This window comes from Pieris napi, chromosome 14 (assembly GCF_905475465.1).
Source record: "Pieris napi chromosome 14, ilPieNapi1.2, whole genome shotgun sequence".
NCBI classification, from domain to species: Eukaryota; Metazoa; Arthropoda; class Insecta; order Lepidoptera; family Pieridae; genus Pieris; species Pieris napi.
This window is the reverse complement of record NC_062247.1, coordinates 3,235,730-3,256,646: the sequence shown is the minus strand read 5'-3', so window position 1 is coordinate 3,256,646 and position 20,917 is coordinate 3,235,730. Positions and strand designations below refer to the sequence as shown.

The 20,917-nt window shown below is 32.8% G+C and overlaps 2 protein-coding genes across 3 annotated transcripts; one reads left to right on the top strand and one right to left on the bottom strand.

The window, feature by feature from the left end:
- Positions 1–723: 723 nt before the first annotated feature.
- LOC125055713 (BRCA2-interacting transcriptional repressor EMSY) lies at positions 724–8,480 on the top strand. Of its 2 annotated transcripts, none has more exons than XM_047658205.1 (6): positions 724–910; positions 1,038–1,212; positions 1,985–2,273; positions 2,580–2,745; positions 2,815–4,584; positions 5,475–8,480. In XM_047658205.1, exons 1-6 carry the CDS (start codon positions 850–852, stop codon positions 5,627–5,629), a joined length of 2,616 nt encoding a protein of 871 aa, XP_047514161.1. In that variant the 5' UTR covers positions 724–849; the 3' UTR covers positions 5,630–8,480. The 2 variants fall into 2 exon arrangements, with proteins under 2 accessions (XP_047514161.1, XP_047514160.1); XM_047658204.1 differs by having other exon boundaries at positions 5,184–8,480.
- A 557-nt stretch (positions 8,481–9,037) lies between these two features.
- Positions 9,038–20,726, bottom strand: LOC125055714 (aspartate aminotransferase, mitochondrial). Its single transcript, XM_047658207.1, has 9 exons — positions 20,503–20,726; positions 20,098–20,254; positions 19,653–19,796; positions 17,304–17,510; positions 13,880–13,975; positions 13,644–13,794; positions 11,288–11,462; positions 10,359–10,509; positions 9,038–9,270 (listed from the first exon to the last, which is right to left on the bottom strand). Exons 1-9 carry the CDS (start codon positions 20,592–20,594, stop codon positions 9,148–9,150), a joined length of 1,296 nt encoding a protein of 431 aa, XP_047514163.1. The 5' UTR covers positions 20,595–20,726; the 3' UTR covers positions 9,038–9,147.
- Between the last annotated feature and the right edge of the window lie 191 nt (positions 20,727–20,917).

Genomic DNA, 20,917 nt, shown 5'->3' with positions numbered 1-20,917 from the left:
ATATGAGATAATATTAATGTCTTGTTCAAATATAAAAATAAGTTTGTCGACAGTACTGTGTAATATAGTGACAGTAATACATATATTGTCTATAGTATTAAACTATAAATGTTACCATTCAAGTGAAAAAAAATAAAATTAGGTAGTTTGTACTTAAATATTTTTGAGTAGATTTTTCCTTTCATTTCTATCTTCTCTATTTTGACAAATGACTATATTATACTATTAGATTAAGGTAGCCGAGATAATATATTTTTTGTTTCTTAAACCTAGAGCCTATAAACAAATAATCTAAATACAAACATTTTCCATTAAATCTACACCTTAAAATAGCTGTACCGAAAGACCGAAAGTTCATAGTAAATTTAATAGTTTTAATTATAAATCATTGTAGACAAGACACATGGGTAATCTGCTGAAACAATTAGATTTTGATTCACAAATAATGTATGATTAAAGGAATTCAGTTGACTTGTAAAAGCTTGTAGGTGTAAGCATAATTGCTTTGTAAAAAAAACCAGTATGTTTCTAATTTTATTTCTAACGTTGAAAAATATATTAATTCGTTCTTTTCTTATATTTTTAAAATCTACAATCACTATAAATAAACCGATCAGTTTAAATACCAATACTAGAACGAAATGTAAATTTCTGATTTAAAAACTGTCATCCCAAAACCAAAGACAATATTCAAGCTATCCGTTTTCTTAAGTGTCAAACTAAACGAATTGTCGTTTGATGTGAAGTAAACAGTATGGATATTTTTGCCAGTAAGATATTTTAGAGAAATGTGGTTCAAATCATATAATCCACTATTAATTTGAGACTGTTTTAGTCCAAGTAATAAACATGTGGCCCGTTTTATTAAATATGACACGCGACGAATGTCGCCGGACGCTCAGAAGACTTGGTATATATTTAGTTTTATAATGGCATTCATTTTCCCTCCTATGCTTTTCTGAACTCAATACAAGCTATCTTTTCTCGAAATTATGAATGTTATTTCAATGTATATAAATAGGTATGTGTCTTTACAGAGTTAGAAGCATATTCGAATATGATAAGCGTGTTTAGAGCGCAAGGGGCATTGGAAGAAGATAGAAAAAAGTTACTCGAGGAACTGCGCGCCGTTTTGCATATAAGCCATGACCGCCACAGTGCTGAAGCGCGACGCGTGTCTAATGACGAGCTCTTAGCAACAATAGCTGAGCAGTAAGTTTAATTTTTTCATTAAATAGAGAAAACTTAAGATCAACTTTTTATCTTCCCTAAGCTCAGTCAAAGATGGCTGCATGCTCTGTTTTAACATGAATAGCTAAGCTAATTTTAGAGTTAATATTCACTTCAATGCTTTCCTATAAGAAATGGATCAAGACTTGTGAATTGTATGTATTTGCAAAAGTATTTATTTTAAAATCTATACAGCCATGTAGAATGTTCTTCTTTTATTTTATACTATTTAGGTTTCAATCAATGAATAGTATGTATCTAAAACTAAGTTAACATTTTTATAGTTTTCATATTGACATCTAACCTATCAAAAGAAATAACTGTCACAATATGATTTTTGTATTTTACAGTATTTAATTAAGTGTTTAAATATTTTAATTTATGAACCATGTGTTGTAATTTAAAATTGTTTAAATTGGAACAGCAACTGCATGGTAAATAGAGTGGCTAATTATTTTAACCTAAAATTATATAAATTATGGCTAAACATATATATATTTTAGTTTTCTTATTACATAAGATAACTATAAGACATTATGATTTTTTTGTATAAAGTACAATAATTGTTGTTGACTTGAGGCAGTTGTGAGGAAGCATTTAATTAAACATATTTATATTCACTAAGACCTTTAAAGAAATTCTATACTACTTAGCAGTAAAACACATGCTTTGTCCATCAAATAAGAAAGCCATTGTAAGTGTGCATTTAAAGTACATGTTAGGTGTTGTAGGTAAAATTTAAATTAATTTCCAGCATAGCTGGTCCAAACACAGGGCTAGCATGGATCAGCGAGGGACGTCGAATTATACCTCTGATGCCACGTGGTATTGCTCAGACCATGTACACAGAGATTGCGGATAAGGTAGCGGAAGTAACAGCAGCTGAAAATAAGGAACTTAAAAAAATGGAAGACAAACTTATAACACCAGTTTCAAAGGAAGTAGAAATGCCAGATCCAGAAACTGCTGAGTCTGCTTTAGAATGCAGTGAGAAAATGGATGATGTTTATCCTCCCATTGCTACTGAAGACCATTCAAGCAAAGTTTGTAAACTTTTTTTAATGTTGCTTAGTTCACCTGCGCCAGTTTAAGGAATATACATACTTAAATATTTATGAAAGAATTATTTTTCTCTTTTCTTATGCGAAATTTTTTAATAACTAGAAACTTTGTTTTTAATATTTTATTTATTATTATTAAAGTTAATTGTATGTTTAAATACAGAAAATTTTATTTTATTATCACATTGTAATATTGTAATTAAATAAAATGAGAGTATGTCACTATAGTAAGTTATCAAATTATAATAAACTATTTTTAAATTTTATGTTACTCAAAATTCTTTTCAGATATGGGAAACTGAAATAATTTGTCGAAAACGGAAATTAGCAGAGGATGATGAATTTGAGGACACCATCACACCAGTTAAAAATATGAGAAATATTCCTGTTAATATGCATCAGAAACATGTAAACTTATCACAAGTTTATTCAAAATATTCACAACCCACTTCCAGTAAGTATTTTGGTAATTATTTTGAAATTTCATAATGATAAATACAATCTAAATTGAATTTTCTTACAGGTAAACAATCAAGCCAGTCCAAACATTCATATAATCAAGTTAGTAAAGTTTCAAGTAAGCCGTGTCAGACGCGAGCGCCTAGACAGCAAAAACCTAAAGTCCAAAAGCCTAGGGCTCCTCGTCAGAAAAAGCAACCGAAAGATGTTCAATCTCCACCCGCAAAACAGTTCAATCCAGTCTCTTTGCAAATGGAATACTCTGGTCCACCCAATACCTTCCAGGCTAGTTACGCCCAATCCATATTGTCTAACAAAAACAGAGATTTTGTAGATGAATTTAAACCAAAAGTAAAGTCCTCACCCGGAATGGTTAGCGAGTCTCCCACAATGCATTTGTTAACGCAACCCGCTACCGTTCCACATGAGTTAGGGCTTTCGGAAAACGCACATCCGGATGATCCAAAATCATTGCAAGCACAAAGCACTCCTATTGCAAAGCAACCACTAAACACGGTCAAGGCGTCCCAAATTATTCTCAAAAGCAGAGACTCTGAAAAGAAAGTCCCGGTGCCTGACATTAAAATTGTACAAAAACCAAATGACAATATAAAAATACTCGCGAACAGACAAGTCGTCGTGGCGCCGAGTTCCGCTCAAAAAACGTTGAATGCGAGGAAATTAGTTGCGGCGAAAGTCATAGGTTCGATTCCGAAAGTTAGAACGTCTGCAACGCCCGTTAAAACCATATCCGATAAAATGGTCGTTGTCTCTAAAGCCCCAATCGATACGAGAATATCGCATCCAAAATTCGTAATAACATCATCGTCGACTACTACATCCATGAAATCCTCAACCCCAGTCAGTTCAAATAACTATTCACCTCCCACTTCCGAAACTTTGACCCCGAAGGGTATTCCCGCTACAGATTTAAAAGTTTCAGCAAAAACATTTGTGAATCCTAAGTCTGGAAAAACAATGGTTGTTTTGCCTGCAAAGTCGACCAAAGAAGGTCCCTTGTTCCACTTTAAAGGAGTTTCTCAAGCCATGAAGCTCGTATCGGTTAGTTCACAACCTAACACGATGCCGACATCAAAATTTCATCCAGCTTCAACATTGAAACCGACTATAGTCAGTGCTTCCAGCCCTAAAATTCTTGGGACGGAGCCAATAAAAACTGCCAATTTAGCTGACATAGTTCCGGTTAAAGGTCTAACGCCGACACAAAAAATTATAAGCCCCATAGTTAGACCGGTCAGTTCGAAAGGCAACGTAATAGTTGTTCAGAAGAGCGCAAACCTCGGAAAAACCTTAAAATTTACGAAGAACGGCAATGATATGTCAAAAATTATTATGGGGAAGAATGTAAACCAATTGTTGCAAGCTAAGTCGGAACAGGGAGAGCTGTCTAAATCCAATGTAATTGTGTTGGAACTGAACAATGAGCAATCGGGAAAGACTACAACTATGTCCGAAATAATAGATAGTCACATACAAAAACCTACGCCAGAGGAGAATAAACCGAGTCATATTATAACACAAGAAACGCCAGTGTTATTCGATACTCACCCGGGAGAGGGCAATGCGAGCAGTTTAGATTCAACTGCATCTTTGGAGAAAGATGGAAATCGCCAGAATGAAGCCAAAGATTCGCCCGGTCATTGGGATATGGAAATCGAATCAGTTCCCGATAGCAAAAAAACCGATGACAAATTGAACTCGTTACATTTAGATCTTGGTATGTCCAGTGAGAGTGAGACCGAATTTATGGCTGATGGAAAGAACAAGAGTGATCATTCGTCACAAGATAGCGTTCACCAAGAAACTCAGAGAGGTAAGTTGCGTTCATAAGTCATCACAATCAACTGATTTTGAAGTATATTAATATATTTACGAAAATATTCACTCAATAATAAACAAACATGTATTTCTATGAATATTATTTGTTTTTATATAAAAAGCATTTTATACCGGGTATCTAAGAACCGCTTCGGGGCATTTTTCGTGTTTGTTTTACGGAAATTATAAATCGTAACCGCGCAATGTATCGTACGGACTCCAAACAAAAAAAAACCTGTTAAGAAGAAACTTTTTAACCGGATTAAAGTTATGTATTATTATAACCGACGTTTCGCGTGCTTTACAGCGTGCGTGGTCACGGTTAAAAAGTTTTTTCTTTAAATGTGTAAAGGTTATGTCAATAAAAGACAATACTAAAAAAACCTGCTTTTTCAATTTATGAACTTCATTATACCCTGAGCGGTTCGTAGGTATCCCTTATTTAGTTTATTTTATTTGTGAAATAGGTGAACAGTGAAGCTTTTATTGAACTCGGAGCCATCGCTCTTTTCTGCTCGTAACAATTTTTTTTTGCACAAATATTTCCTCAATATCAGTAAAGACTTGGGTAAAATTGAACTATTGCTATTTTAGGGATGACCGGTGAATTGTATAGTGGGGGGAGCATGTCTCTAGCCACGAGGACGTTACTCAGTCAGCTCCAAGACGATGGTTCGTCGAGTAATGACTCCTCGTTCGCGCTCAAATCGAAAAAAGCCGCACAGAGTAATAAAATCGACAAATCCGAGTCCGAAGCGTTGTCTAAGGCGAAAGCGAAACTTACGCAAAAGGTGGCCGAGGAACAAAGCCAGCAGAAACGAATAGACGTTTATAGCACGGCAATTTCGACGACTGACATAAACCTTGACTCGTTTTCGTATTTAGATGAGAGTTTGATGGCCGATGATGAATTCCCTGAGGGCCGGCGTGAGCCTCGACGCGATATTCTAGACGATCAATTGAGCCGCCTCCTAGCAGAGGACTCCGCTAACTCCTCGGACTCACAGACGGTTGAACGATTGCCTATGACTAGCGAGTGACTGTGAAAGTGTTTTCTGTGAAAATTACTCGACTCATGAGGCTAATGAAATGACATATTTTTATATGTATGTACATTATGTTTTAAAACGTTTACAAATGTTGGTACAGTACAAAAGTACTACAATGTTGATTTGTGTGCGATTCGGACCAGAATGTAAAATATTGTAAAGGGCAAGAATAGTCATAGGATATATTCAGATCTGTTATACAAATTCAATTTTTTTTCTGCATTAAATTCGTAATCAAATGAAACTACTTTCAAACGTAAATATTTGGATATAAAACAGCATCTCTTGCCTATTTACTTGTACTTAAATATAACATATACATAGCTAATATATAGTAAAATTATTTTTTTGCTAAATGCCGCCAAAGTAGAAATTATAAATAAATTTTAAAATGTACGTGTCGAGTTTTGGAGATATATTAATTTTCTTTCCTACACACTTTCTTATACTTTTCTCTTCTTGAAACCTACATATCCATTTTATTAACTTCCTAAATTACCAATGAGTGAGGTAGTCTTAAAATGCTCAAGCAATAACGTATAAATTAGTAAGTTATGTATAAATATTTACATGTCATTGTATTATATTCGTGATTTTTACTTTCGTTTTAAAATAGTATTAAATTTAAATTGCCCTTTTAAATGTAATTACGCCAACGATTTATAAAGTTCAATGTATGAAAATGGGTTTGGTTGCTACAATTATTATTATTATTTAGTGTTAAGTAACGTTTTTGAACGTATTTTTTTTAATCTAAATGAAAGTACGACTGCCAATTCACCTAAATTAATGTTGAGTTGCGAACTCAGTGTATATAAGTTGATATGTAGATTGAATTAAATTATGAGGTTTTATATTTCTTAAAAATACTGAATTTTCTCTGAAAGTTTTTCGTTCATCTCGCCTTGTATATTTACTCATACGCACAAATTATTAGATTTAAGATTTATGTTAAGGTGTGGAATGTGAATGTTACAAGTTTTATGTTACACGAAACTCTGAATTTAGTTATCAATTTTGGCATAGTTTAGTTTGATCTCAGATATTTCGAGCTGCATTCACATATAGCGGGTTGTAATTTTCAATGGTGCATAATAATTTTAGGCTAAAGCTCTGTTATAGCAGTTTTTGTTTAAGTTTACTACAACTTATCATTACCATTCACCCATAGAAAACCAACGTTGCCGTGAGAAAATGTCTCAAAAACTTCCACTAATATGAAGATATTTTCTCATTAAGCTAAACGTTCGTGTACGTGTATGGTGAATGGAAATAGATACGTTTAAACTAGTATAAATAGAATGCAATGTACAAGCAGGGTTTTATTCGCAATTAATATTGTGTATATCGAGTCAAACTTTAAAAGCTTAATTACGTACGAGGTACTTGATTCAGACAATATATATTATTGTCATATTAAATGACGGTCTATAATTCAGTATACCCTTGATTACATAAAAGTATGTATTTAAATATTACAACGCTATCAGTCTTCCTGTAGCATATGCTAGGTACTGCAAAATGCTATATGCTATGCCTGTTTTATTTTATATATAGACGGGTGTATCGCATATAAACTTGTCCTTCAATGTTGGCCTAAATGAAACAATCTTTCGTCGGGTTAATTACATTTAAAATGTACAACACTATTTTCCTTCTGTTTTCACAGTTTTTTGTGAAAATTAATATTTCAGGACGTACAATCAAGTTTCAAGTACATTGAGGGTAGTTAAAAAATATTAAATTTCCATTTAACCTGACTATTTCCTTAATAAACAGTATTAAAATTTTATGCTTGGGATGAAAACTTTATATGTTGACGTTTTACAAAGAAAATTTAAAGTACAGATACCAATTTTATAGCAGATAAGCTACGCTGTACTCGAATGAATGATTGAAGTACCAATACTCGCCTAATGGGTGAGTGGTATCTTCATACTATCGTGAAAATGTGCATTGACCGTGCCATTAATAGATTATGACAAATTGTGTAAATAATAATAGGTATTGTTTTTATCTACGAGTTATGTATCATATTAGCGATATTTCTAAATACATTGTGTAATTAGCGTAAATTAGTGAAATGATAGATTTATATTTTGTATTGGATGCAGGTGAATATGATTAAGATTGTTGTCAAGATAAAATCTATTGAGATTGTTTTTTAATATATTAAGGCAAATCCATAGTGGTGTAACTGAACTCTGTAGGGCACTAAAACAAAGCAACCGATTTAAATTCTTCGCACGTTTTATTTCGTAATAACAATATCACTAATGCTAATGAAAATCGAATATTTTTGCTTTGTTTACTATTTCTACGAAATATCGTCCGGCGTCATGAGGTGCTTAGCGCCTTTTTCGCTAGAGTTCTTAAAACCGCGTAAAATATAGCTCGATTTTGACATCTGTCAAACTAACATGACAGTACTCTGGCTGTGCCGGAGATTCATCACAGATTATTTTAACATACATAACTGACGTTACTCAAAATAAGTTTGAATTCAGTAATACATTTAATGTATGGCTGAAAAATACGAAGTTCATGAAGTATGACAATTTTATAACTACATTTAATGCCAAAAAATTTAAATATTGCGCGTTTACAAATATCTGGCTATATTTTACAAGGCATTGTTAATCAAGAATCTATAATTATATTATTTTATTTAGTCAATGTTAACGATTGACCTGCATCAACAATAGAATAAGGATTTTGTTTGTCGGCTGTAAATATCGCATTAGTTTCATTAGAATCACTAAAAACATGTTAATACAATTTCGTGTTTTTTTTCGCATCAAGTTTATTTTTCAACCTATTTTAAAATACACAGTTTTAATTATCATGTCTTTATTTTCCCTACCCAAAGTTTATGCGTTTAAATAATAGGAGAATGTTTAGTAATATCGCCTATACGTTCTACGAATTTGGGGTTAATCTATCAAGTGAAAAGGATCGATGAATCATTTTTTTATAGACTTTAAATCACCTCCTTTAAAAAATTAAATTGTGTTTACTATCTACGATGCTACAGTAATACGTTTAACATAAAATAAATTGTTGTTTATTATTGGATCGTATTTAATCATTATTTTAATAAAATTTGATCTATTGTTATATAGGTACGTATGTTTGAAACGAATAAACTCAAAAGTTCTGGACCAATTTGAAACATTATTTCACTATTAGAATGCTACATTATCCCTGACTAACATACTATATATTTGATTTTTTTTTACAATCAGCCAAGACATGCGTCATTACGTTATAAATTACTAAATCCAAATGAATTTTAATTTCCTGTCAAATGAAATAATATTATATTTACTTAGTAATCGTAAAACAATTCGGCCTGAAAATCCCTATGTATTTAATATGTGGGTAGTAATAAAAATTGTCTAAAAGTTATACTTTTATTTCTAAAAATAATCATAGTAAATAATATATAAAGTGCGCGAAATACATCTGGTTCAGTAAACATTTAATGCTTATGGCAGTTTTACTTAAATCTAAGAGGTGACCTTATGCATGGCCTCGGCGACGTAGTCGACGTTCTTTGAAGAAATTCCGGCCACAGAAATACGTCCGTCCTTGGTCAGATAGACATGGAAGTCCTTGGTTAGTCGTTCCACCTGTAATTGAACATAATTATAGTTTGTTTTATTTAGATTAAGGTTTTTTATAAGATTTGGTTATGCACATCTTGCACTTAACCCATCATAGTTTTTTTCCCTTACTAGGGTTGTCTAGTAGTTCATTGTTAGCGATAAGGCCGTCCGTTGCATACCTTAGGGAGCGTTCAAGTATGACGTAACGATTTTTTTTCCTTTTGTAAAACGTTACGATGCGGGGCGGGGATTGAATTACGCATTATTGTTAATATTATTTATTATTTTTGACTTTCCAGTACTTTTCACCACATAATGTTAACTTTTAGGTATAAAGAGTCACTGGGTGGTCACGAAACGGTTTACTATTGGATACATAAAAACGTTACGGCGCGTTACAGGGGTCAATAATCTCCAAAAATTGCGTGCCGTAATACTTGAACGCTCCCTTATTATGTTGTGTAAAAGTGTGAATACATAAATAATTAAACATTATATACCAGGCGTACCACAAGTACTGGTTATCCTTAGAAATTAAATAAAAACATTGGGACACAACACACGTGCGGCGTTCAGCTAAGTTTAAAAATGAAAATGACAACGGGCGGGTTGTAATTAACCATAACCCATCACAACTCGTAACCTTTTTTATGTACATCATTATGTATAAGAAATAATTTGCTCTAATTACACCGATATAACTACAGTCACCTGACTCTTTTTATCACAGCGAAAACATTATTTGACAGAACGAGATGAGATAGTGGAATTAGATTTTGTTTAATTGTTCTTCGAATTAACATCCATAGATCATAAAGACTAACCAATGTCCTCGAATCGTAACTAACGGACATAGACGCGTGACTAGCACTCGAAATGTCGAGTTATGTAATAAATTCGCGCGTTAAAATAGTTTTAAATAAATTTTCCAAAATCAAACACAAATTTATTCATTAAATATATAATGTCAACACTATTTTACGCTGACAATAACTCAAACAAATATTTTTTTTTTTTTTTATAAAATGGGGCCAACGAGCCTTCTAGACGGCCATCATCTCTGTCTCATCATATAGAAATGTCTTACTTGTGTGTATTTCCATTAAACTTACCTGATCTGGTTTAAGTCCAGTGTAACAGAACATTCCGATTTGATCGGTGATGTGTTGCCATGGCAACTTGTTTCCGGCGCCTTCGATTCCCGCGCGGAGTTTTGTACGCATCGAGATAATACGATCAGCCATTGATTTCACGTCCGCTAACCTGAAATATTATTGTTAAAAAAACTGGCGCTGTAAAACTGGATCTTAGCTTCTGGTTTATGTTTCATTTGAGAATTTTTAATAAAAAAATTATATAAAATATAAGATTATTTACAGAAAGAATATATTATATCTAATATCTATATCATGGTCGGATCGTTGAGTTTATTATTTCAGATCATAGAATATTCAGCGTTTACTTTTATAAAAAGCACACCGCATTGCCACATATAATATATAAAATTACTTATTTATTTATTACTTTATTTATTATATACATGATCTTAAATAGAAAGTTGGTGTGGTGGAAACACAAACTGAACACAGTTTTTCTGTCCACCAGGTCGTCGAACATATTTAAATAATTAACTTATTACATACTTAGGCCCGTGACATACTATACAATATAACATTTTTACCATTAAACCATCAAAATTGCACGAACAACGTAATAAACCAATTGAAACATTGTCGCTCCTCAGTTAGCCGATGCAAGAAACCTGTTCTTGACGAGAATTCTCATTCGAATACAGGATGTGTTCCAATATTCCAATATGAATTAAATGACGATGTCTTATTTTTGTTATGCATAATTTGCAATTGTTTGATTTATAAAGTAATTTTTTAATAGTTTAATAATTCGCCGTTAGGGGCACAGATGCAGATTTTGGAGGCACAGAGTAGGTACGTAAATAATTAATGACAGGTTTAACAGGTTAATGTAGGTAACATAACATCTAGACTACAATATTAACACTGATTATTATATGGAAACTGACCATTGTTTCTTGAGCTCTGGGGTGTTAAGGATTTCTTGTACGAGACGGGCACCGTATAATGGTGGGTTGGAGTACATAACACGAATCATAATTTTCACTTGAGACATCACTTTAGCTGCTGATCCCTCGTCACCGCAGAGGAAGGTCAATGCACCGGCACGCTCTCCGTACAATCCTGGAAAATTTAAATAAATAAATAATATTTATAATCATTTAATAGCTGGCCCTCACACTTTATTTTAATTTTCGAAGAATTTTAGAAATTCTTTTTATCCATTTTTTTTAACACAGCAGCTACTATTGTATACATATACAGCAAATAAACAAAACACACTAGTGGCAACAAACTTGTTGGGTCTGGGACTAAGATCATTTGTCAATGTAATAGGTGAGTAGGTGATCAGCCTCCTGTGCCTGACACACGCCGTCGATTTCTTTCGCCGTTCGAGCGAATGTTAAATGCGCACATAGACAGAAAGTTTATTGGTGGACAGCCGGAAATCGAACCTCCAACCTCAGAGATGAGAGTCAACCGCTGAACCCACTAGACCAACACTGCTCTCATAGCAAATATATATTTATCTCAATATATATAAATTACGCGTCACGTTGTTTGTCCGCTATGGACTCCTAAACTACTTAACCGATTTCAATCAAATTTTCACACCATGTGCATTTTAATCTAACTTAAAAGATAGGATAGCTTATATCTTAATTTATACCCGGAATATTATTGAATTGCTAATTATTTGTTCATTATTCGACAGTCACGATTCTAACAGATGGCGCTGTGTTGAAAGCTCCAACGTTTCACATAAGCTCCAATTTAATGTCATAAACACCCAAAAATAATGGTGGTCCCCATGACTGGTGTTCTACCATTTCCCTCGAATAGTTTACTACTATGTAATATAACAAAACTTAGCCACAGCAACGCTTGGCCGAGTCTGCTAGTATATATATAATTCTCGATTTCTTGCATCACAATTGAAATCGTTTATTTATAATAACATGTTTATTTAGTATTCGTTTACACTGATAATACAGAGGTCATAAGTTACGAATCTGATTCTCGTTTATATACTTAACAATAGCAATTTGTTTCAAGTGTTTCTGATACTATAGACTTGATGAAGGGCAGGATGTAATGGTTTCTTAAGGCCGATTTACATTATCTTAGTGTTTAGGAGAGTGCTTTAGGATAGTACTTTAGTTGAAACATGTAAACGCTACTTGCTTTAGTAAACGCTACGCTAAAGAACTTGCCTTTCAAGTTGTACTAAAGCACTCTCCTAAACACTAAGATAATGTAAATCGGCCTTTACAAACATTGGGTAAAAAAACTTTATCACCTAGTTCTCAGACGTTCTACGCCCTTGATTTGAGAACTGGCAGTAAATGTAAATTTAAAAGTATTGTTTTACTGACTTTCTTAACCAAACGTAAATTAATCAATACAACTTTATTTTATAAATTTGACGGTTATTTAAATGATCCCAATGCTTAGGATTTATTTGCTTTAGTTCAAACAATTTGTATAACTAAAAATATGGCGATTAAAGAGAGTTTCTTGCCAGTTCCTCTTGCCCGCTCTACGCCCATGACTTGCGAACTGGTAGGTCTAGGTATATCTACTACTAGGTCTTATCTGTTGACGTTCATAAGGGTAATTGGTTACGTATATGAAGTTATTTTGAATTTGAGAAAACGGTGGATAGAAGAAATAGAAGCGTTAGAAGGAAGCGAGTAGAGAAAGAAAGCCATGGATAGAGAAATTTAGAAAAAGCTAAAGTTTCTCGGGAAGGGGTTCCGATCAATTGTACTGATGTAAGTTAGGATAACGAAAACTTTAAACTTTTATATTGTTAATATTTGTAAAGATTGCAAATAAACGAGCTTTATTATTATTACTTAAAGCCTCCGTTTAATAATAAGACCATTTTAGTTTTAACCTACTATATAATTCTATTTTACACGCTTTATATTAGCTTCACCTGTATGTATGTATGTATGTATGTATGTAGCCGACTCCTTCGAACTCGATTTTGACCCACTTTAAACGGACAGATTTAATTCAAACTTTGTACACTTATAAAGAATCAGCGACAATATAATAATTTCATAGGTTTATCTCGAAAAAACAATGAAACTTTTTTTAAGTCCACAAAGCAATACGATTAAATTGAGACAACACGTAAAAAATAATTCTTAATTTAGGCTGAAAATGGTAATGAACAAAAAATGCTGGTATGCTCGTACTAAATGTGAAAAAGCGTGGGTTGCTCGATAGACGAAAAATATGGCATTATTATTTAAATCAGGAATCTAAATTAGGAATTATTATTGGTCTACATACCCATGTTCTTGGCGAAGCTCTGAGCCAATGTGACCTGATGGCCTTCCTTCACAAAGTGCCTGACTGCGAAAGCGTCTCCATCAACATCTCCCGTTGCGAAACCTTGGTACGCCATGTCGAAGAACGGGTAGAGTTTACGCTCTTTGATCACCTGGTAAAAAATATTAATATATCCCATAACAGACACATTTCTATGTCTCTGTCATTTTCTCTTTCACCTATGGCTTCATACTTACATGAGATAGCTGTTCCCAATCAGAGGGTTTGGGGTCGACTCCGGTCGGGTTGTGAGCGCAAGCGTGAAGCAGAATAATGGAACCTTCAGGAATTTTCTGAAATTAAAGATAATTATATTATTCCAAAACGAAAAGTAATTCCAGTATACTTATGTTTATTGCCAGCTCTTCTCTTCCGTTCTACGCCCTTGATTTGAGAACTGGCAGTAAATGTAAAATTAGAAGCATTTAATGTATATTTCTTTTTTTGACGTTCATAAGTGTACATTGTGTTACCTACATGAATAAGTGATTTTTGACTTTGACATACTGATATTTTCCTTATTAAAAATACGCAAAAATCCGTCTTTGTAAATATTATTACCAAAGTAATGGCGCCTATATATGTGTTAACCATATATCTAATGGGGCGTTTGAGTATTAGACCCAAACATACAAGCCAGAAGATTTATCTACTCATCTATAATAGAAACTATAAGGATGTTTCACTTCTCAATATGCTTGAAATGCAAGAACGAGCCTTAACAATCTATGAAAAAAAAAATATTTATCAGGCATTGAACGATTTCAGTACATTTTTGAAGAGAAACTTCTTTAGGCGCATGAGGGTAAAATTTTTACATGAAAAGGGAGAGAGGAATTAAGAGAGAGTGAGAAGGGTGAATTACTTTAAATAGAATTTTTTATTTTTACTCAAATGACGAATTGTTAATTTAAATGCCACGTGTTTTTACTATCGAAGAAATAAATTTAAAAAAAAAATTATTATTTGTATTAATTTCTTAACATATTATCTTCCTTTTTCCCTCCCTCTAAGTCTCGGAAATCTAAAGTTAGATTTGTATGAATATGAACAAGAGTTGAAAATTAGTTTGCCAAAGAAGTTTCACTTCTGACATGTGTACTTTGTACGCACGCACTTCTTTTTTTAATGGGACAGGAGGCAAATGAGCAGGCTTAAATTAAGTGTTTACAGCCTTCCATGATCACCCGCCACACGTTGCAGGTTTGCTTTGAGGTACGCTGTTCTCTCAAAGGCCCGTAAGCCGTAACGGTTCGGAAATACCTGGAATGGCAGCAGCAACAAGTCTTAAATTCCTACTTCTATTTTTGTATATTACGCTCTTGATGAGGGGTTTAAAATTATTTATTTTATTTTGCGTTTATTATTTTAACTGTTTGCCTGTGTTTTTTTTCCTGGCTAGTTGTGTATAAAATAAAAAGAGGTCAGTAACGAAACGCCAGATGTCAACGTTGAACGGGTGGAATTTATATATTTTATAAATTAAATAATTATGTCATAGACAAACACTCAATTCATATAATCTTATCACACTATACTTTATCTACACCATGACAATGTCAATGACGCAATGACCCCTCATTACGTGAATTACGTATACAATCATCTTCTATTCGCGTGATAGTAAGATAATACTATCGTTAATACGGCTTCCTTAAAAGGTACACTAAAAATAACTGTTCAATAATTACACATCAGTTCAGAAACACAAAAATGAATTTATCGAAGTACTTTTAATATCTATGGTATTTTTAAATTTGGAACTCAACGTAAAATATCACGTGTTATAACTTTATTTATTCTTTGTTGTATCTATTTACTTAGTTGTTTTAGTTTTAAGATTGTTACTACCGTAACACAATTTTTTTAAACCAGGAGGGACACATTATTAAAAAAAACATTAATGTGTAAAGGTAACTACACAGTTAATGACTGCCTAGAAGACAAAAACGCTTGGCAATAGTTCTAATTATATTGTTATAATTTGATTTGTTATCTTTGAAGTGTTGTGAATATGTGTGTAATAGTGAATGTGGTATATCACAGAACAGATTTTCAGAAGTTATACTTCTTTAGGCGCGTTATGAAAAATTGAAAATTTTACGCTGCGCGCGCACGGTGACACTAATTTAACAGAATGACGTTAGTTCTAGGCGGCACGAAAATCGATAATAACTATGTTCAAGTTGTATATTCTAGTATTTTTATATTTAGAACCCGTGTTTCGTAACAGTACAATTAAACAGTGCGATTAAATAAATATTATTTTAGTGTTTTTATTAAATCAATTTCATATACGACGGTAATAGTATTTACTAATTATAATTTTATTGATTAGTTTTAATATTTATCGTTAATCACTACTGCATTTTAGTTATTTTTTCCATACGCCAAAGAAGTATAACTTCTACCGCGTGTACATTAGTACACACACTCTTTTTTTTACTTATGTAGCTTTAATGACGTAGTGGTTTATGACATTTGCCTTTGAAAAATTCTAATGTAGAGGGAGGTTAAAACTTGCTGAGGTTCTTGCCAGTTCTTCTTAGAACAAGGCCTCCTGGTAGTTTTGCGAATGGATGGCGTAGTCTTGCTCTTTCGCGAATTTTGTAAACGTTTTTGACATTCATAAGCATGCCCTAAGCATACGCATCTAAACTGAAAAAGCCTACTTTACTTGATTGATTATTTGTAACCACTATTTGTAATTTTGGTTATTGTATAACTTAACAACATATTAAATATAAATAAATAAAATATACTTTTGTTACTTCAATCTTCATGATCTCAGTATCAATTTAGAACAATAAGAAATTATATGCTGAGGAATAAAGATTTGACTCTTGCTTTTATTTACTATGGATAATGGATATACTATGTTAGAATAGTGTATTATTGTGGTTTTAATCGTGTGTGATAAGATAAACATTCAATGTACTAAACTATATAATAAAACCTATAATTCGCCTCGGTATAACACAATTTAATAAATATTCCATTGATAAGAATATTTTCCATTATTATTTTAACAAAAACTATTTGATCTTATTAGTTCTACGCTTGGTAATTAATTAACGCGAGAGTTATATGTATATTTGATTAAATCTATTAATATAGGAACATTATTTTAAGCGAATTTTGGCAATTGCGTTCTATTATGACATTTTTTTGTATGGATAGGGGCGACAAACGTGCAAACTTAAACTCAAAATAACTTTATTGATATAGGTAAACAAGTACACTTATGAACGTCAACAGAAAAGATGTTAAATTGATTCTAAATTTACATTTACTATCAGTTCGCAAGTCAAGGGCGTAGAGCGGGCATGAATCTCTGCGCCACTCTATATTATCATTTATCGCCAATTGAATAAGGATCATTTAAATAATGGTCATATTTGCATACGGGACGCTTTAAAAGGGCAGTCATCGCAGCTCATAGACACCCGTTTTTAGTAAGTGCGTTGCCGGCTTTTCTTACAAAATAGTCTACCATGGCATCAGCTAATTCGGCAGAGACAAATAATATTTATTTTATTTGACGTAACTCTACTATAAAACATTTTACATTAAGTAGAGTGTATACATACAAGGTATATTTAAAATTGTTTTTATACTTACAGAGATATCTTCAATAGCTCCTTTAAGATCAAATCCATGTGTCTTAGGGTCATAGTAGCGGTATTTCTTGTGGGACAAGTTCAGTGTGTTACAGATTTGAGGGTGGTTTCCCCAAGTGGGTGTTGGCATCCAAATCTCCTTGTTCTTAGCGTAGTGCTTCGTGATAAATTCAAGGCCCAGTCTGAGGGCTCCAGTGCCGGACAGAGTCTGAAAATATTCATAACTATACAACAACCCACTGTTATTGCGCAGAGGTCGCTTTAGAATTTTCCCTGCAATAATATACTGGCCGAACTTTACCTCGTAAAAAACTGGACAGGTAACATTAATAGCATTCATACGAGAACTATTACGAGTTAAGAATATTACATACGTATAGATAACGCGTAGGTACGTTAGCTAATGTGCTAGATGAAACAGTTTTCCGACATTTGGTTGACTGAAGAGTGATCATTTAAGCACTGTTACTAACTACTTAACTACGTAACCAGTTTAGTTAATAACATACTAATAGGAGCATAAGGTAGTTTAAAATATTAAAGTCCATTATATTTTGTCCTAGTAATTACAGGCGACCCTAAATTGACAAGAGTAAATAAAATTTACAGACGAAACAACAAAAAAAGAAAACATACGAAATTAATTAGGAAAAACAAAATTACATAATAAAAAATACAAGAAATTAGCTAACTACTATAGGCACTAACAAATAATAGAACTTTTGCCAGTTCACTCAACGGACAATGAAAAAGGTCCGTTAACCTATGTAATTCGTTACCTAAATTAATACACCGAATCATATGTGCCCTTTTTAGAAGGTTAGTCCTAGCTGTGGGCACATGAATAAAGAGCAGTGATAGTCAAGTAGCTTCACCGTGCGACTCTCATCCCTAAGGTTGATCCCCGGCTGTGCACCAGTGGACTTTGTCTATGTGCGCATTTAACATTCGCTCGAACGATGAAGGAAAACTTCGAGAGGATACCGGGTTGCCTTAGACCCAAAAAGACGGCGTGTGTCAGGCACAAGAGGCTGTTCACCTACTGGCCTATTAGATTGAGGCCCAGACCTAAAACGGTTGTAGCGTAGTAGCGACTGGTGTATTTCAATTTAATAATGATAAGAACGTAAGTTTGTTATTTATCCTAATCTCTCTAATCAAGACGTCTATTGAATCAGCTCGCAACAAATACTTTGTATACGTAATCGTTTGTATATGGAAATATAGCTCAGTGTACGCCATGTAACTAAGACAGTCTAAATTAGCACATAGTTACTAGTATTGGGTAAACGTACCTCGGTCTAGATAGTTTTATCTAGGCACGCAATCATCACGTGTGCGCTTATGACTCACATCACAACTTTTCTTTTACATTCTAATCAATAACTAGATCTAAGCGGTTTTCTTGATTATGTATTGTTAAAGGAAGTCGTTGTTTATTGAAACGAATATCTTCGTTTGTCTTTAAAATTCGAGAATGACTGGACCGATTTGGCTAATTATGATCTTGAAATATTTGTTGATGTCAGGGAAGGGTAAAACGGTAGGAAACAAATAATAAATAAAGAAAAATGCTAAAACAACTATTGAATTTTCCAATAAAATCTGTTCCTCGGTGGGAAATTTTAGATGTCTCTTTATAAATAATTTTTTTTCACTTGGTTGTCATATATTAAGGGTTCAGAAATTTGTATTACATAGGTGTATTATGGGGCCGATCTCTTTGGTCGGTTTTAAAAATTTTGTATAAAGTTTTAGCACAAATATATCTATATACGATGCCATGATCTAGTATAATCTGAATTACGATTAGTCGAAATATGTGTCACTTCTATGATGTATTAAGTAATTTAAAAAAGTACGTGAAAATTTTACAATAGCAGTATGACGAGGTATTTTTAGAAAGTCCCAAAACTAAAAATAATGTGAATGAAGACTGTATAGTAACGAAATAGTGGATTGGAGAGGAAAGCCGTATATCTCCAAAGTTTACTAATTATTGGCAATTACGTTATTACTATTAAAATATTTATGAAACAGACGTAGGAATGTATCTGCCCCAAGTCCAATTGGTGAGGTTCGGAACTTTGATAAAACAAACATATAATTTAAACATTATATTGCAATAAAGTTCAAGTACTACGTAACACAATTTTTGGAGATTATTGAATGATTACATACTAAAAATATAGAGTATTCTCCTGGCATGATATTAGAGTATAGAAATAATAGGAGACAAATTATTGTCTAATATCGTATTTTCAGTTAAAACCAATATTAAAATTGAAGACAAGCTAATCATACTACTTATATAATAATTAGGATTAATACTTCCAGTTTAATTACTTACTTGAACAGTGACATTTGATTTATTCTTTAAAATGGGGCTGTTTTCTCCAAAGGCCAGCTTGGCCACAGCATCGGTGTAAGACGCCTCACCACCAATGGGGGCATACTCATGGTTCAAGGCCTTTTTGTGAAGGATTTCCTCCGCCTACAAAACATGTACAGTTGTTTAGGCACACATATTGATATTGTAGTAAGTTTTGTATTGTATTTTTATTAACAATGAGTGCTTGCAAACAAGTAAAACAATAAGAACTCTAAAATATGGCTTATTTGTGAATAAGTTAAAAAATATAGTAGGAATTTTTGTTAATAATTAACCAATTGTTATTGTTGTAAAATATATTAGTGTACCTACCTAATCAAATTTATAGTATTACCAAATTGATAGTTCGATTATGCTAAATGAGCTTGGTAAAAAAAATTATAAAATTGAAAATATTGCTTACCTTTCTAACAGATGGTAAAACAAATGGGTTGCCATTATCATCACGGTAAGCACCAACACCCAAATTGACTTTTTTGGGACTTGTGTCTTTTTTGTATGCCTCTGTTATACCAAGGATAACATCAGGTGGACCCATTTCAACATTTCCCCACCATGTGCTAAAATTTGTGTATTTTCACCATATACAAGGAAATAATATAATAAACTTAACATTACAAACAAAACTAAAATTTAAATTGGAAATATTAAACACATTTCAAATTAGAAACTTTTTCGCTATGGTGTTATTATCTTGATGCGCCAATCTCGACGACAAACTCCAATTTGTAAACTATTTAATAATGTAATATTTTTCCATGTGTATGTCACCGGTGTGTTACATAAGTATTAAAAAGCCGGTTCATACCTATTCGCCCTAACAGCGGTATTTCCAATTATCGTGTCCACATTGTTATTTTTTAGAACGTGAGCGGTTAATTTTCTAACAGCCTGGGCCATTGTAATACTGTTCGTCACTGGAGAACGACTGATCACTGATTATTTTCTTATTTACGAAGCAGTTAGCACTTGTTCGATTAAAAATGATAAATTTGATAAAACTCAGTCGCAAATAATCCGCACTCCGCAGATATCATATGTTAGGGATACCAGATTTAAGAATATTTTTTTAAACTTAAAAGTTTGCTAAAGCAAATGTCTCCTAATTTAGAGAATACACGGCCCAGAAAGGACTTTTAATTTTAAAATAACGAAGCATTATTATTTAAATAGAAAAGTAGGTATCGGTACGTTGTTTATTGGCCATATTTTAATTTTAGATA

Coding starts and splice junctions, on each gene's coding strand:
- LOC125055713 (XM_047658204.1), top strand. CDS start 850: ATGTGGCCCGTTTTATTAAATATGACACGCGACGAATGTCGCCGGACG. Junction 911..1,037: donor CCGGACGCTCAGAAGACTTG/GTATATATTTAG, acceptor GTGTCTTTACAG/AGTTAGAAGCATATTCGAAT. Junction 2,746..2,814: donor ATATTCACAACCCACTTCCA/GTAAGTATTTTG, acceptor ATTTTCTTACAG/GTAAACAATCAAGCCAGTCC.
- LOC125055714 (XM_047658207.1), bottom strand. CDS start 20,594: ATGGCCCAGGCTGTTAGAAAATTAACCGCTCACGTTCTAAAAAATAAC. Junction 19,797..20,097: donor TTTTACCATCTGTTAGAAAG/GTAAGCAATATT, acceptor CATGTTTTGTAG/GCGGAGGAAATCCTTCACAA. Junction 11,463..13,643: donor GAGCTTCGCCAAGAACATGG/GTATGTAGACCA, acceptor TAAATTTTCCAG/GATTGTACGGAGAGCGTGCC.